Source organism: Mesoplodon densirostris, chromosome 18 (genome assembly GCF_025265405.1).
Source record: "Mesoplodon densirostris isolate mMesDen1 chromosome 18, mMesDen1 primary haplotype, whole genome shotgun sequence".
Classification (NCBI taxonomy): Eukaryota; Metazoa; Chordata; class Mammalia; order Artiodactyla; family Ziphiidae; genus Mesoplodon; species Mesoplodon densirostris.
The window spans coordinates 24,360,497-24,378,279 of NC_082678.1; the positions used below are offsets into that span (position 1 = coordinate 24,360,497).

The following is a 17,783-nucleotide window of genomic DNA, read 5'->3' on the forward strand; positions in this document are numbered from 1 at the left end:
ACTCAAGGGCCACTTGTCCATACAGTAGGGACAAGTTCTCTCCACCTCTCCTCAGGCTGGTTCCACTCAGGCTCCCGTCACAACTGGACTGTGAGTCTCCTAAGGAGGAGACCCTGTGTTGGTGCCTCTTGGGAACAGTCAGACATGTCAGCCGGGCACACAGGGAGCTTAGCAAAAGCATCTGTGTAACAATGTCGGATTCATGTCACCGTCGAGCAGAAGCATTAAGACGTGAACGTAAATCGCTCTACACTAAGTGCCCTGAGAGAGGAGTAAGATGGGAGGGGCACACAGAGGAAGAAATTGCTCCAGCCTCAGGGTGGTAGACATCCTGCCATCTTCATCAGAGTGAGGCCTTAAAGGGTGAGCAGGATTTGGCCCATGGCCAAGAGAACCAGAGAGGCGAGATGTGGGGAAAACAGCTACCTAGTTCAGCTGGTGTGAAGGAAGCTGGAAGGGCAGGCTGGTTGGAGAGGGAGGTTGATGCCTTGAATGTTGGACAGGGGTTTGAACATCTGTTTCATGCACTTTCAAGAGGGCCATGCTGTCCAGTGCACCTGTGTTACACTGACGGTCATTATTGCCATAAAGTTGGGCATCCACCCTTGGTCTGGAATGTCATCCTCCTTTACATTGATTTATAGTATCTTCCCCCAAACTATAACCTGCTGCAGAAATGCAAGGGCAGCCTGGACAACACTAGCTCGAATGTGGAATTTCATCAGTACCGCTGAGCCCTGGGTGCTGTGACGCTCTTTTTTGGGGGATAAAGTTTCAATATACTCATTCTGGCCTTAAATGAAACCAGTGATTTAAATCTCCAAGTCGACAAGCACTGGGATTTTCCATGGAGAATAATAGAAAAAGAAAACAACTCTACTTTTCCTCTCCCGAGGTCAGTGGTGTTGGACCTCGCGGCATCTTATGAGTTAACTCTCTTCTTCCACGTTTGACGGGGGAGGAAAATCAAGCCCAAGTCTAAAGCGGCCGTGGACTTAATTACAAAAGAATGATCGACTTTTAAAAAGACTTTGTTGCTTGTTTTCCTATCATGTACCTTCATGGGGAAAAGATAAATCAACACACTCCTCCACTCAGTATAAATGTTCACTCTGGACATAACTTCCCTCTGTATCCTTGGGGCCAGCACAGAAGCTTAACCCTCTGCCCTGAAGAGTTACTTTGTATGGAACCCTTGTCTGAACCTTTTGTCATCTTGGTGGACTCGGAAAATGGTTGCTCGGGAAGTGCAGGTGACAGAGTTCGGTAGCTATCCCTTCCTCTAGCTGCGATGCTGTATTCCAGGGGCCCCACTCACTTCTGAGGCAAAGTTACAATGTGCCTTTTAAAACAATGCCCAAGTCATTCCTTTTCTGAGGACTTGCCAAATTTCCCGTCACCAAACCAACCTCTGGTTTAACCTATGAACTGCGAGTTTCCTGCATTCTCAAGAGACCAAAGTCTCTTTTCTCTTTCAACAACCCACATTGTGGGCAACGGAACAGGTCATTTTGAGAGCATTTCATGCCAAGGCTCTGTGATGGTGCCCAGCACTTTAGTGGACAATAGTTTTTTAGCTGTTTCCACCGACAAATCAATATTCTCTTGTTCCAACAATAGCCTAAGAAAAGCTTTCTCTTTTTTTTTGTAAAGAATTCTTGGTTTCCTTTGGAGGATTCAAATGCTCAAGTGAGTTGTTTCCATTTTAAAAGATCTTAAGTCTAACGAAGGCTAATTTAATGACCTGTTTCCAATCTACAGATTTGTAGGTATTTGTAGATTTGTAAATATCTCTAAGCCCAAAATTTTCTATCTCAGTTTCTCTTGGGACCAACAGTGAAATCTCACTGTAAAGGTGAGCACTTGGACACAATTTTTATTTTGCCAGAAAGGCCTGGAACCAACCAGTCCTGGATTATAGCCACCACCACTGAACATTTATTCACACCTGCTTTGCAATTCTGATTGTGGGAAAAGGCCCTTCATTCTGCTTTGGGGAAGAAAAGTACACGCTCAGCTTCCCACAAACGCCACTTAAAGAAAAGGTATAAACATACCAGAAGTTATTTAACAACTTCTAATTTAGCTGAAGTTGCAAAGGGAAAAGATGAGTGACGTGATTTCATGAGTGGTTATTTTACCTCTGTGGTCCCCACACACAGAATCCAGTCTAATCACAAGGAAAATACCAGACTGATCCCAACGGACGGACAACCTACAAAATACCTGACCAGCATTCCTCCTCCTCAAAACAGCCAAGGTCGTCAAAAACAAGGAAAGCCTGAGCAACTGTAATAGCCGAGAGGGGCTCAGACAGGACAAATCAATGCAAGATGGTGTCCTGGATGGATTCTGGAACAGAACGGGGCAACAGGAAAAAACTAAGGAAATCTGAATACAGATGGGCTTAAGGATAAATTACCAATATTGGTTCATTAATTTTGAACCAATATGGTGAATCAGTATAATGCAAGATGTTAATTAGTACAATGCAAGATGGTAAATGGGGAAACTATTGCCAACAGTGTGGAGTACAGGGAAACTACTATCTTTGCAATTTTTCTGTAAATCATCATCTTAAAGTTTCTTGAAACAAGAAAAGGAGTGTAACATGTTGGTTTGTTTTTAAAACGCTATTTTGACGACAAAAGACATAGCAGCATTACTCCTGCAGGTGGACAAACCGTGAGCCCAGAGACACCCCAGGGCAATTTCAGCGATTTTAAGAGGAGCAGAGAGAAAAGTGGGTGTTCCCCATTCCCCACATCAAAACAAGTGTTTGGGAACGTTCTTGAAGCCCACATCTCCGTCTTCAGTGAGGAAACGTTTACAGACTAGTATTAAGTCAAAGTATTGCTGGAGATCTGACAAAAGAGCGATTTCTGTGCTTTCAGTCACTGGGTGAAACTTCTGCTTTAAAATATTAAGTGTCTGCTTTACACTTGACATTTAATCAGATTTAAATAACATCATAGTATGGAATAGTTTATAAATGTTTATTAAACGTCAGTAATTTTTACAAAGCAAATATTAATAGCAAGAGGCAAAAATTTTGCAAAATATGTACAAAAGTAAAAAGCCTGGATGACTAGCAACTCATTTTATCAAATCAAACCATTCTTTCCACTTTCAGACCTCCTGTAGAAATAATTTATTGCCATTCCTGAACTAAAGCACTGACAGAAAAAAAATTTACAACAGTATCAGATAATGTGCTCAGTTCTGGGAAAGTTATAAAAAGATATATGTATAAAAAATCCTAAGCCACAAATACTTTCATACAGAGCTAATACAAATCATGTTTTGTTAGGTACAGTATCTATGAGGTTGTTACGAAATAGACTTTTTGATAAGGCTTCCGTGGTAAATGAGCTCCACCTTTAGACTAGTAGAGAAAAGCCATTAAACATGTTGAGATTCTGCTTTCAAGTAAGAGGTGAAGAAAGGGTAAATGGTATCGTCTGTTGCACTGTTACATATACTTTCCAAGAATTAACCCCTACCTGCCCCCTCTGTTTTTTTCCTAGAGCCAACAAATAGGCATGATTTGAGAACAAATGCAGCCCTTTTACTATGGCAAGAAATATTATAAACAAGCCTTCCAAAGACAAACCCAAATCAGAGAACAACTAAGTAGCACACTTCTATCATGACCTTCACTGATTGATGATGTATGCATACGGGGTCCCTACTTCCATCCATCTGGACATTCTCATCATTATCAAAGGTAATGTGGTTTTGGAAAGGTCGCAGAATCTCTTATCAACCCAGAAATTACTGCCCTATCATTAACACTTTTTTGTTCCATACGAGCTCTGGCATTAGAAATCAGATGGTTAGACCTAGATGCCACAAGAATGAACAGAGTTATTTAAATGCTAACTATACATTCAAGTACAGACATAAGAATGCTAGTGGTACAAACACTGGTACTTCAAATTATGTTAATAATCACTTATCAGCCTAAGGCTAGTATCAACTGGATGGTACTTGAAAAGGCCAGAAAGTTCAACTTGTTTAAAATGTTCCGGTTTAGACCTGTACTTTAATCTCTCTATAAATTTATTAAGCCCTAACCTCGTACCATAAAATAATGGGTATGTACTATCATTTGCTTTATTTGGAACAGGGGGACATGTACACACCACTCACGTACAAGTCCCTCCCTTCCTCATGTTTACTACACTGAAAAGCCAACCTGGGTCCTATCACTTAAAAAAAAGAAAAAAAAAAAAACAGTACTTTCTGTCCAGCAGCACAAACACATGGACAGATCATCTGTAATTAATGTAACTTTATGTATTGAAATGATGGGAAAGAGAGATAAAGTCAGATTTCCAACTGAAAAAAGACATGCAAAATTTGTTCTTGATCCCTCAATTAAAACTAAAAGAAATGAAAAGGTAACAGAGTGACTGTCTCTAGATTTATTAGGGAGTTTATTACAAATGTTTGACTGAGCTTTACAGGCATGATTTCATGAATTCAAACAAGAAATTAAGAGTTAACACTGATATTTTAGCCTTCTCATTACATATACAGAAATAACATTGCTACAAATTGCAATGAAGAGAATCTTGTTTCAAATGGCTTGGTTTGGGGTTTTGTCTAAATGTATCATTATATAATGAAAGCACCAATTTGAAGGTTTCTCAAATAGTGATTTGAGTTTCAGAACATAACAGAACATAACTTGGTAACTTTATTCTTCACATAAATAAGGCGTAACACCGGATATGTGTACTAATGCTGAAAATACATTTTACCAAAAGCATAAATACAAGTATTTGGGTCTACATTGGAAGTTCAGATTTACTCCTTCCCGCTTACAAACAATTCTGGGGCATATGATTTTTGTGAGTCTGAACCAACACTTCTAATCACTTCTGGTATTAAGGGAATCTTACTTTCTTCTACTTTATACTGACCACTGCCAACAACTGAACAAGGACCTCCCTCAACAACCTCCCTTGGGAGTTTAACTAGAGGACCTTCACCATGTAAAATACACGCCAGTGCAGCTTCAAACCAAACCAAACCAAACCAAGCCAAATCATTTTCACTCCACGATGCCTTCTTTGGTTGCTGCTGTGCTCTAGCTGTCAAATGCCCTTTCCAGACAATACAGTTGAAAAGAAGATTTCAATGCAATGTAATATTTGGCAGCAAGCAATGATACGGGTTATTAAAAATTATATTTAAGTGGCAGAGGCATTAAATTATTTGGATCTTCAGAAAAACATTTGACAAAACCTCTTCCCTATAAAATAATCAAGGCAAAAATCTGTGCTGTTCTGTGATTTATAAGGCAACTCTGTATACTATAAATTTCTTCAAGATCAATGAAGACACTTGTGTGACATTTCTTAAGAATTAAGCAAGAAGACATTCAGACTTGAGAACAGAACGTAATAGAGAATTGGGCACATTTTATTCCAAATCATAACCATGAAGACTTAGAAAATCAAACACACTGAACAGCTTTAGATCCAAATTACATTTTTAGAGACTGGGGGGAAACAGGCCAGGGAAAACTATGAGCACCCTTTCAACTTTGTCCACTGAATCTCATCTCCCTCTGCACACAGCGGTATTTCAAAAGGGTCTGGTTTTCATGCTATAGGTATAGGACTCCTTCAAAGCCTTCAAATTGAAATGTAAAGTTCCACTGAGTGTCTAAACCAGGCTGCCATTAAATCTAAGTAATTTACTGCCTCAAATATAGGCTGGGTTTTATTTTAAAAGAAAGCTGACTTTGAGACTTCACACACGTCAGGAAAGGAAATCTCAAATGCCCAAAGTAATATCCTATCTATTTGGTGTTTTAACATTTCTTTGTGGTAGTCAAAATGGTGCTTTGTCAGGCAGTATTTATGGTTCATATCATATATTTCAGATCTGAAATATAACTTAACTGAGAGTATCCTTCCTCTTTGTACGTACACTGGAGTGAAATGATGTTTCGGCCATTCAAAAGGACCATCTGCTAAATTTACACACAGACTTTCCACCAAAAGTCTCCATGTTACTGTGCACATACTGAGATACTCCTCAGCCCTGAAATGTTCTAACTCTGTGGATTAAACAATGCACTCTTTTTGGTAAGAAGCACGAGATAGAGAACCATTCCGATGTGCATGAACTCTGCTGTACTATGGACGCCTGCAGCAGGACGTAGGGCTACATGTCAGTAGCTCAGGTGCTACCAAGACACGAAAATACTGGCAGTTATGGGTGTAATGATGGTGGAGTTTCAAATGCAAGAAAAGTCAGGTACATTGAGAACAATCCCTGGTCAGTTCACTGCAAAGCCCTATTCTTACTAGACAGCAAGACAGACCCAGAGCCACTGTCTTGGAAAGGCTGGATGATCCAGAATGTTGACCAATCTTTCAAGGACTTTCTAGCCAATAAAATACCTGAGAACACAGTCAGCTATACAGTAAGGTGAAAGATATCACAGTCTTAATCACAATTTTCAGGAAAGGAAGAAAAGCCGTCAGACTTTCCAAACTGTCACCAGTCTTGTATATCTGTTTCTCTAATCCAATTCTGACACTACGTATGACCTACAGGGCAGTATTTTTAGTACTGCAAACCAGCCACTCTGATGAGTTCACTATGAATGTATCTGTAATTGCAAAGCTACTTCATGGGTACATTTTAATTTGGTAAGTGGTGGAGGAGGTCAAATGTAATCACCTTTCAGTATGAACTAAAAAAATTACTACTTATTCTTGGAAGTATCCTTGAAACCTTCAAAATGTACCTCAAGAAAGCTGGAATTTCATAAACAATAATGTTGCAAACACATACATACTCTTTTAGAGACACACCAAGAATGAATAAGAATCTCATATAATAGTGAATAGTGTGACAGGAAAATACTGCCCTTGGCAAGCTCCAAAAAAACAAAAAAGTCCCATAAATGCCACCGTCTGGAGTTGATGGGAACAGACAGGAGAGCGAAAGAACAATGTTTGTGATGGTGCAGCAGTGATCCCACCGTAAGGACACACATCATCTGAGACAGGATTTCAAAGTCTGAGAGTAAAACACATAATATTCTCGGGAAAGGGTGTATTCATTTAGAAAGTTCTGTTATCAGGTTGCTTGCACTTTTTTAGTTGCTGCTATGGCCAGAATGTTTCCCGTATGGCACATTGATTACATGATATTTAAATATGAAAAGGGCAAATTACATTTCACTTATGACTTTTAATCAAAACACTATGGATGGCATGCGCCTGCCTTGTGCTCCCCTGGACCATTTGTGAGCTTTCATTACCATCAGACCAGAGATCCTCATGTAAACTTTAAACACACCAGAATATTGCCTTCAGAAACCACAGAAATTTAAAAAACAAAACAACTGTTGTGTATATAAGCAATCAGAAAACCGTGAAGGCTAAATCTGGGTGAAGCTACAGAACGCCATTCCTTAGATCACACATTTTTCCAGTGGCCCTTTCAGAACACGTCACCATGAAGCTGGGCGCAAGTGTGGCTGCTACCTGCAGGGCGAACAAAAGGCATCTCACTCGTTCTAGAACCAAACATTCTTAACCTCAGACCTACAAATACTAAGGACACCTTCTATACTTGGCACTACAGGAGAATTCAGTTTGAAAAGTGGAAGAATTTAAAGCCTGAGGGATGCCTTGTCTGAGGTCTGGCAGGAAATGACTCCACTCCAATGGAAGCCGGAGTGAAAGAGATCAAAGCCAAGCCTCAGCAGATATTGGCCGTGTGTTACTCAGCAGCTCTCAGCCACAACCGAAGGCCGCAGAAGAAGGACTAAGATTTCCAAGAAGTTAAACACAGAATCAAGATTTTTCTAATTCCTGTTGTAAACTTCTATTTAAAAAAACAAAACAAACCAAAAACAATCAAAAAGACAAAAAGATATGAAGACAGCAAGTCTTCTGTACATCACTGGAGCATGAGCTGCTTGAGGTTGTCGTGAAGGATGGTGTCCTTCACGTCGCGGAAGACGAGGCGGATGTTCTCCGTGTTGATGGCCGTGGTGAAGTGGTGGTACAGGGGCTTCTGCTGCTGGTCCCGGCGTTTGTTCCGGAAACACTCCACCAGGAATTTTTGGACGTCTCTTAAGCAGTGGGGATCCCCTTCGAATTCTAAGAAATAGTCTTTGATGCTCACAATTTGCACTTTCTCCTCAAGCAAATCTGTCTTGTTCAAGAAGAGAATTATGGAGACGTTGCTGAAAACCCGGTTATTGACGATGGTTTCAAAAATGTTCAGAGACTCTGTCAGGCGATTGGTCAGACGATCTTCCATAAGCACCTGGTCAAACTCACTTGAGGAAACAAGGAAAAGTATTGATGTCACGCTGTCGAAGCATTCAAACCAACGTTTTCTTTCTGATCTCTGACCACCTACATCAACCATTTTGAAAGGAACATTTTTAATTTCAAAGTCGTACTCGTGAATGCCTTTGGTGGGTCTTCTGGCTAGCAGAATGTCTTGTTGTGATGGAATGTAATCCTGGAAAAGAAAAAAAATCGTTTCCTACTCAGTAATGCAGGAGTAATGAGAATGTTTAATGTACTACTAACTGGGCTAGTGAATGGATACGCAAACAAAATTAGCTTTTAAATGACAATCCCCTGGTAACATTAAAGCATCAATGCTATTGTGATTCTCATCATAAAACAGCGAGATACACTGCAATGTTAGTGTCCGCACTGGTTCGAGATTCGCTGCAAATGAAGGCGCCTATGATTTTTTCGGCCTGCCGGACGACCTGAGTGTCCGTCCATGCGTGACGCCCACCGTGCCAGCAGTCGCCCGCCGCTGCGTGTCCACGGCCACGGTCACTGCTCCTCGCCCCCCCGTCAACAGCGGCGGGGCCCCAAGTCAAGGTTCTCCGCGCCCCGAGGCCCCTGCTCCGCGCCCCCGCCTGCAGGACGACAGCTCTACCCGGGTCGCCTGTGTTCTCACTGCTGCGACGCGGCCTCTGCTCTGCCCCCTTGACCGAGATCACTCGGCGGGGCTTCCCAGCTGTGTGCGGGGGGCCGTCTCCGTGGCAGGGCCCCAGCTTTTCTCCCCTGCCGGCACCCATGCCCGGACACAGCGGTGCCTTGGAGGGAGGGTCTACACCAAGACCCTGGACAGACGGACAGAAGCTGCTGGCCTCCCGAGCCCCCGGCTGCGGCCGACAGTGAGTACCCCTGGGCAGTGAAACTGGTTCTTTCTTCTCAGCTTAGTATTTTTCCAGAACTTTGATGGAGCTTTTTGACAATACTGAACAGGAAGGCTTTAAATGCTCATCACCAAGGTCACAATTCTTTTTAATCAAGGCAAGATTTTAAAACAATGCCAACTGTTACAGTGCTGCATTTTATACCTTTCCAAATACTATGATTTTGAAATTTCATTACAGTGTGAATACTTATCTCCTTAAAATAGTGTAGCTAAGAATCAAAAAAAAGAGAAAAAACCAGCAGTTCTCAGTTGTCTGCAACCCACAGCGATGTATAAAGTGCCCACAGGGCTCTAATGAAACACGCTGGGGTTCGCACGTGTCACCCTAGCTCCCGCAAACGCACACGCACCTGCCTCACCTGTAATCAGCACCGCCCGGATTCTCTGCCCGGCCCCAGCTTTTGGCTGAACATTTAATCATGAACTGTTTCACATGCTGATATGGTTGTATTTCATTTTAAACGAGCATAACATACATCAAATGGATTAACGTTCTAGCATTTACATAAATATTCCCCTACTAGTGGTCATTTAGGTTGGTTCCAATTTTTTGCTTAATATAAATGCTGCAATTAAAATTCTCACGCACATCCTTCTTTTCCCCCCTTTTGGGCTATTTCCTGAAACCGAATAACCAGGAATAAGATGATGATGCAGTCAAGGCTTGTGAAGATTTTCACGACGGGGACACCTAACGTCCACCTGCTCTCCAGAAAGGCGGGGCCTGTTCACGGCACTCGTGCGTGCCAGCCGCCTCAGAAACAGGCCAGCCCCGAGGGGCAATTTTTAATTTTCTAATTTCATAAAAATAAAAAGTTCTTTATTATTGCCTTAGTTAGGAGCTCAGGGATAATTCACATAAAGCACAAACACAGGACGAGGTAATCAAGCGCTCAAGGGTCTGGCAGAGTCACGGTGATTAGGACTGGATCCTAGAGCCAGCTCCCCACAGACTACCTGGGTGACCTGGGACAAGTCATCACTTAAGCTCTCTGCGCCTCAGTTTTCTCACCTGTGAAAAACACAGACAACAGGACTAAACACAGCAAGTGGGTGAAGCGCTTAAGAACCGGGCTTGGCACACAGCCCGTGTGCTACTGTCTAGCGGTTCCCACTGTCACCACTGCTGCCACCACTGCTGCCAAGAGAGGGAAACCAAGGCAGCGATGGCCCCCCTACTCGTGCGCACCTGAGAGCCCTCCACGGATGCAGCCTCTTCAGTCCGAACGCTCACCGTCCTCCTCCCCAGCCCCGGCCACCAGGACGCTCTCCCGCCCACGCCCTGCCCCGCCCGCAACCCAAGCCTCCCCATCACGGTGGACCTTCTCCGTCACCTCCTACTTTATATCAAATCCCGCTGCTCCTCCTTGGAACCTTCCTCACCTTTTCTTTCCCCTCTTTATCTTCACCGCCCCCATTTTTTAACGTCTCAGCCTGGATTACCATCTTGGACCTTGGTCCTCCGCACCTCCTGGGTCCACCTCTAAGCCCCCGAGACCACCCCTCCTGCACCATATGCCTTCAGAGCTGGCGGTGAGGCCCCTCCCTGCATCAGACCAAACCTCGCTGACCGGGCTTCCATGACCCTCCTTATTCCTTGTTTTCTGGAACCGGCAGACTCTGCCCCACCCCATCAGGCTCCCCAGAGCCCAGCGTGGAGAGCTGCACGAGCCTCACATCCCGATACCGCTGCGTGTCCGGTCAGCGTGATGCATGACTGTGCAACGAACAGCGCATCCAGACCCTGGTGACTGCCTTCCTGAAATCTGTTCTTATAAGTTAGAGCCAAGCACTTCTGTCAGACAGATGTGCCTCCTGACCCCAGGCATGGCCCGCTGTGCATGTCTCCTCGTTCCCCCCAGCCGCCCAGGCTCACGTCCTCTCAAGGGCTAGCTCCAGCTTCTCCATCCATGAACTAATACCATCTTCACCATCTGTCTCATTTAATCGTCCTCTGCTTGTTTTATGTATGTTAGTTTTGTCTCTGACTAGAATGAGTTCCTTAAACATGGAGGTCAAAGAACCAAACAGCTAATGACAAGCAGTTATTACAACAGCAAAAGGCACCAATCTGAACACCTTACTGGGTGCCATGGATTGAACTGCGTCCCTGCACCGTCCCGCACACCCCCGCCTGCATTCATGCGCTGAAGCCCTAACCCTCAGTGTGATTGTCTTTGGGGACAGGGCTTTTAGGAGACGACCAAGGTTAAATGAAGTCATATGGGGGGTGTCCTAATCAGATAAGTGTTGGTGGCCTTAAAAGAAGAGGCCATACACTTCTTGCACGTGTGTGTGCTGAGCAAAGGCCAGGTCAAGGCACAGCGAGAAGGCCACAGTCTACAAGCCAGGAAAAGAGTCCTCACGAGAAACCGACCATGCTAGCAACTTGACCTTGGACTTCTAGCTTCAAAAACTACAAGAAATAGGGGCTTCCCTGGTGGCGCAGCGGTTGAGAGTCCGCCTGCCGAGGCAGGGGACACGGGTTCGTGCCCCGGTCCGGGAGGATCCCACATGCCGCGGAGCAGCTGGGCCCGTGAGCCATGGCCGCTGAGCCTGCGCGTCCGGAGCCTGTGCTCCGCAACGGGAGAGGCCGCAACAGCGAGAGGCCCGCGTACTGCAAAAAAAAAAAAAAAAAAAAAAACTACAAGAAATAAAGGTCTGTTATTTAAGCCACCCAGTATGTGGTATTTCGTTATGGCAGCCTGAGCAGACTTTTGAGACATGGGGTTTATTTCATGTAATCGCCCCCAAGCCCAACGAGGATGGTTCTCTTACTATGCCCATGACATGGATGAAGAAACTAACATTTAGAGATGCCTAAGGTCATAGAGCCAGTCTGCGATGGACCTGGGACTGGAATTCTGGTGGTCTGGCTGCAGAGCCCTGTCCTTGACCCCTGTGGTTCCATCTCCCAGAGGGTCATGGGGCTTGGCACACAGCGGGGATTCAATGGTCCTAGAACTTCAGTCAGAGATGGCGAAACAAACACAATCCCGTGACCTGTCTGATGTGTACAGAATGGGCGGCCAGTCTGCAGCACACCCACATTTATTCTCCTCGCCTTCACAACTACCTACTGATCACAAAAACACTTTTTTGTTTTTATTCCAGATGTGGCCTCAAAACTGTTCTCAACCTAAGACTCTAAGCAGCCAGTACCAACTGACTGGGGCTGGCTCCGAGTCACTCGTTCCGACGCTATTTGTTGAGTGCCTACGAGGCACCAGGCACTGTCACCGGGCAGCAAGAACTCAGCCCTTCACAACCAAGACCCGAGGTCCTCGCCCTTAGGGAAAGGGGCGGGGGAAAGACCAGCAAAACCTATAAATGAAGAGACCAACTGTAATACGAACAATCAAGCTTGAAAAGAGCCAGAGCTGATGCTGAAAACAAGAGGAGGGGACCCACTTTGAATGGTTTGCTCAAGGAAGGCCTATCCGAAAAGGCAAATTGAGAAGAACGGGTCAAATGCACACTATTTGGATCAGAAAACATGAAATAACTCTTAAAAAATTGGTTTATCTGCTAAAGCTTCTCTCCATTTGGCTTATACTTAACTTTTTTTTAAGGCTTATTGCAATCTGACCACATGGAAAAGTGACAATGAAATGTCTTAATACAAAGTCTCACTAATGTGGACTGAGTGAACAAAAACAGACAAATACAGAGACCCTAACTTCTAAAGCACCTGTGTCTACGAAACAGGTGGGAGAAACACATACTGACTGAACGGCAGGCAGGTGCAATTTAGCAAAATACAAAAAAATAAGGGAAAATGCAAAACTTAGCGTCTGGACACACATATGCTACTTTCCTACTTGCAATAGGCTTCATTTTGTGCTTTCCTTCTGTTTTATTTTTAAAGTTAAACATCTCAAAGAACCCATAAAACCACATTAAACTTTACAACAGAAATCTGGTTTAAGAGGAGGCATATGAAGCTATACTCAGTTGAATGGGTCACCACTGACGCCAGGGCAACGGCTTTCGAGCATTTTCTAAGCAGCACAAAGCTTCCTTCCAGTGAAGTCCCTGCACAAGTCCAACACGGAGAGCGGCCAGCACCAGCCCTCACCAGTCGGCCACGGCCTCAAGGGATGCACTGCAAGACAGTCCAATGGTCCAGCTCCTTTGCAAGGGCGACTCCTCCCACATCACGGCCTTGAGAATCCAGCCTCCTACCCTCCAACCCAACACACGGGGGTCCTGAACTGGAAAATACCGTTTGCTGAAAACTTCTGAAATCAATCAGCCCACCGCATTCTTTCGGTTTCCACTTACAGAAAAGCAAAAGACACTGACGTAGGCTAGTTGATGTGCCATCTCATTTTCAAACATAAACTTCTTTCCATAAAGAGTTTTACTTTCACAAAATAGTGGACAGGGCATTGCTCAAGGAAATGGCAGAGGTCAGGACAGGAGAGGGAGAAAAAATGAAGCAGGAACAATCAGCATACTGCCACTAGGAAAAAGGATATAGCTTAATACATAATTTTTCTAAGTTTCCTTATCCTAACTACTGCTTTCAAATGGCAATAAACATAAACATTCAGTCTGAAAACTTACTGGTTCTCCAAGTTTATCCAAGTTATCCAGGAAATATTTTACAGATTCACCCTGAAAACAAGAAGAAAATAAATAGTTATTAGGGCTTAGAAATGGAAGACTTTGTTACAACAGTTTATATTAAACTGTCTGGTTGTACACTTAATCCAAATCCAAACATACTTTGTTTAGTCACCAATTTCAGACTGAGCAGCTAACCCCACTAAAGACATATAAAATGTCTGCCTCTGTCAAAGTGCTACAGCCTGGTGAGGCTCACAGGGTCTTTACAGAAGCGATACCCCAAGCACTCATCCATTCAGACAGGATCACATGTACGTATTCCGATATATCTGTGTATCCAAACGGAAGATGTAATTAAAAGGTGAAAACTGCTTTTGCGATACACATACAACTACAATTCAGGTGGGATTATTTCTGTCTACATTTTTCAATCAAGGTTATATCAAGAGCGCAGCAGGGATGAGGCGAGAACACCTAAGAGGCAAGTCCCTAGACAGACATGCCTTTTTGCTCCTGAGCCCTGAATAATGCTGCAGGCTTCACCTCTCCAACAGGTCTTCTCTACCTGAGCGATCAGTCTGCTCTCTCTGAGCCCAGATTTCTATCAGACCTCAGGCAATTTCCAACATCTAAAGTGCATGAGAATCCATTCCTAAGAGGAAATACTGGAACAAAGGGCAGGCAGGTGAGAGGGACCGCTTGTGGAGAGCAGGGCTGCGTCTTGGAGCCTCCCAGGGTTCTCCCTCTCCTGCTGGATTTCTACCAGCGCAGCACTTGTCCTGCCCGAAACTGCTACCCCAAGCCCCAGAAGGCAGTACAGAAGAGAATCCCCTGAACATCTTGTCTGACTGGAGGGTCTGAGGGGGCGGGGGGTGGGCACGTAATTTCTGCAATTCAGGTGATTTCTGGGACCACAGTTTGAGTCACGAGGCCTTAAAGCAGCAGTTCTCAAAATTTTAGTCTCTGGATCCCTTCATACATCTTAAAATCCTTCAGGATCCCGAAAAGACGTTGTTTAAGTGGGTTATAGCTACCAATACTTACCACATTAGAAAGTAAAACTGAGACATTGTAACAAATATTTTATTTATTAATTCATTTAAAAATATCGATAATAAACCCATTCATGTTAACATATTTTAGTGCAGCTTAATAAAAGCCAGCGAGACACTTCTGCTTCTGCATCTGAACTGCTACTACAGGTCGTTTCAGCTGTAGCATATGAAGATCTGGCCTCACAAAGAACGCTGATTGGAAAAGGGAGCATTTTAATAACCTCTGTAACTATAGATATTTTTGTTTCTACACCAGAATTTGACAAATGGTAGTTTCTTAAAAGTGATGTCCCTGTGGAATGGAAAGCCTACTAATGAACTTTTTGCACTTTAGTTACAGACACTAAAATTCACTGGTCTACCTTGTACTTTGAATGGGTCTTTCACCCACCCACAATTTTGTAACACCAAGCACTGATCACATGGAACATGGTGGGCAATTAAGTATAGAGATCTTCCAAATGTTGGCATGTTTCATAATATTAAGAAAATCATATCCATTAATACCATAATGATCTCATAAGAAGCCTTAAGGCTTGGGAAGCTGACAACCTCACAGTGGTGGGCAGATACAAGTTTTCCTAAATTCTGATCTTCACTTGAAAGCTCAAATTTTATCAGTGGCAACTAATACTGTTATTTTCCTTGAACTGGCAGGCTAACTTCATTCATTTTCTAAAAAAATACCTGTCAATTGCCTAAGTCTGAGTAAGCTGGTTGTTTCTTTCAAGTAAAAATGGTGTTCCATGAAATATACAGTTAGTTCAGCTCACGACACAACCAGTCACAAAAGTGCTTTCCCCGGAGTCCACGGTCCTGCTGCAGAAGCGTTTTCAGGGTGCCGCCCAAGCCATCATACAGCGTAGTACAGAGTGTTGAAATTGAGATCTAAAACAATTTTTACTGCTTAATCAAGTATCTCTTCAGTGAAACTGGTGTGTGTGTCTTAAACTGCAGATGCAGAGCGGTGATGAATACACCAACTAGTAGTGTGTTTGGGGGCTGATACCCCATCTGCACTCAGGCACTGGCTGGCAACTGCAGCCCTGCTGTTCTGTTCTATCGGTGCGAGTGTCAGCTTAATGAAGGGAAAGAACATCTTAAGTGACACTCTCAAGAGTGCTGAACATGAAGACTCCTTTTAAAGGGTTTCTGGGATCCCCAGTGGTCCACGGACCGCACTTGGAGAACTGCTGCCTTAAAGCACGTGGTGGAGAGCGCGTACACAGGTGTGTGTGCTTGGTGGGGGCATGGTGGTGGGCATGGTGGGGTAGGGAGGCCTGGCTATGATTTCCTCGTGACTGCAAAGGAGCAGCGGCAGATGACTGCTTTTTTCTGGACCTGGAATATTAGTACAGTGTTTATAGCACCTAAAGATGATTTTTAAGAGAAGGGAAAAGAAAAAGCTTCCAAAAAACTCATTCTGGGGTAAAGAAGAGATTATTTGGTCAAGCCTGTACGGGTACTTTGCATTATTTCATCCATTTTAATGAAAAACATAATATTTTTGTTTTTATGATGGATAACATATATATAGGCCAAAGGGAATTTGGGCTTAATCTTTAAATAACATCAATATTTACTTATTGAGTTGTTTGTACAACCCAAATGAGGTTATACATTTAAAGTACTTTAAAAAGTAAAATTCAAACAAATATTACCAATCCTGTTACACTGAAGTATACATGGTAGAGTCTCTTGGACAAATGTGATAAAAAAGTAGTCACTCTGCTTCTGTATGAGTAAGACTTACAGAACTGTTACCCTTTCAGTAATGTGCATATTGAATACTTACATAATGTTAAATACCTTAAAAGAAATTTAAAACATTTCGAAAAGGTGTTTTTTGACTGGTGTTATATGTTGCATTAATTGACTTTTCTTGATTTTAGAATTAGTAAAATTCACTGTGGAAAACTTGAAAATTAGAAAAAGGAACAAAGAAGGAAACAGGCAATAATCATTAATTCCACCGCTCAGAAACAACTACAGTTAACGCTTGAAGAGACTGCCTTCCAATCACTTTTTGTATATTTAACACTGTTGAAACAATACAGATAAATCTGCATCCTTATTTTTCACTTATGTAACTGTAAGGACATTTTAATGGTCAAAATAATTCCCAGTATTTACATGCTAAAAAGTTAACTAAAACCGCTAATCTAATATTGGATATCTGAGTTATTTCCACCTTTTAAATAAGGTTTTAATATTTTAAAAATAAATAATGTTGTGTAAACAGCTTTATGTGCTCTTGAATTACATTCTTAGTGATCTCAGAAGAATTACTAAGGCAAAGAGATCCAACATTTTTAATACGCCTACTACTCACTGACACACAGGTCCTATTGATTCTCTCCTACACAACAGTTACAACACTGAGTATATGAATAGTGAAACTGTGAGGACGAAAAGTAAGCCAAGATCACAGGAGAGTGTTTTACAGATGCTTCTGTAATAAGCTAGAATGCAGACTCTCAGAGGCCCCACACTGTGCTGGCTGATGCTTATCACTTCAGGGACCCCAGAGCAAAGGAACTCTGTGTAAAAGAGAAAATAACACGGTCCATGTCCAAATTGACAATAAAGGTTCAACTACACAAGCATTTATTTCAATTAATATTGCTGTTTAACTAATGGTCAAATAAACGAAGGTTAAAGTAACCCTAAGATGAACATATTATCAAAAGCAGCAAGCCTCTTTCCCCCCCTTTAAAAACTAAATGCTTACACCGAACCCATCATTTCTGAGGGTATCGGGAAATTGGTATACTCATTCTAGCGACCTTGCAAATTCACACAAACTTTTTAGAAAGTTATGAGTAGTACACTTCATAAAACTTTTAATGCACTTTTTGCACATTCTAAGGAATTTACTGAACATAAAATGACACAAACAAAATGATATTTTACTTGATGCTACCTATAATA

The 17,783-nt window shown here is 42.8% G+C and overlaps 1 protein-coding gene across 1 annotated transcript in view; it reads right to left on the reverse strand.

The window, feature by feature from the left end:
- Window positions 1-2,980: 2,980 nt before the first annotated feature.
- The window catches only part of GNA13 (G protein subunit alpha 13), a 42,306-nt gene continuing 27,503 nt past the window's right edge, over window positions 2,981-17,783 (reverse strand). The window contains exons 3-4 of the mRNA XM_060081449.1: window positions 13,795-13,845; window positions 2,981-8,505 (exon numbers count right to left, since the gene is read on the reverse strand). Of these exons, the coding sequence (XP_059937432.1) occupies window positions 7,933-8,505; window positions 13,795-13,845 (624 nt within the window). The 3' untranslated portion in view covers window positions 2,981-7,932. The remainder of the gene's footprint in view (window positions 8,506-13,794; window positions 13,846-17,783) is intronic.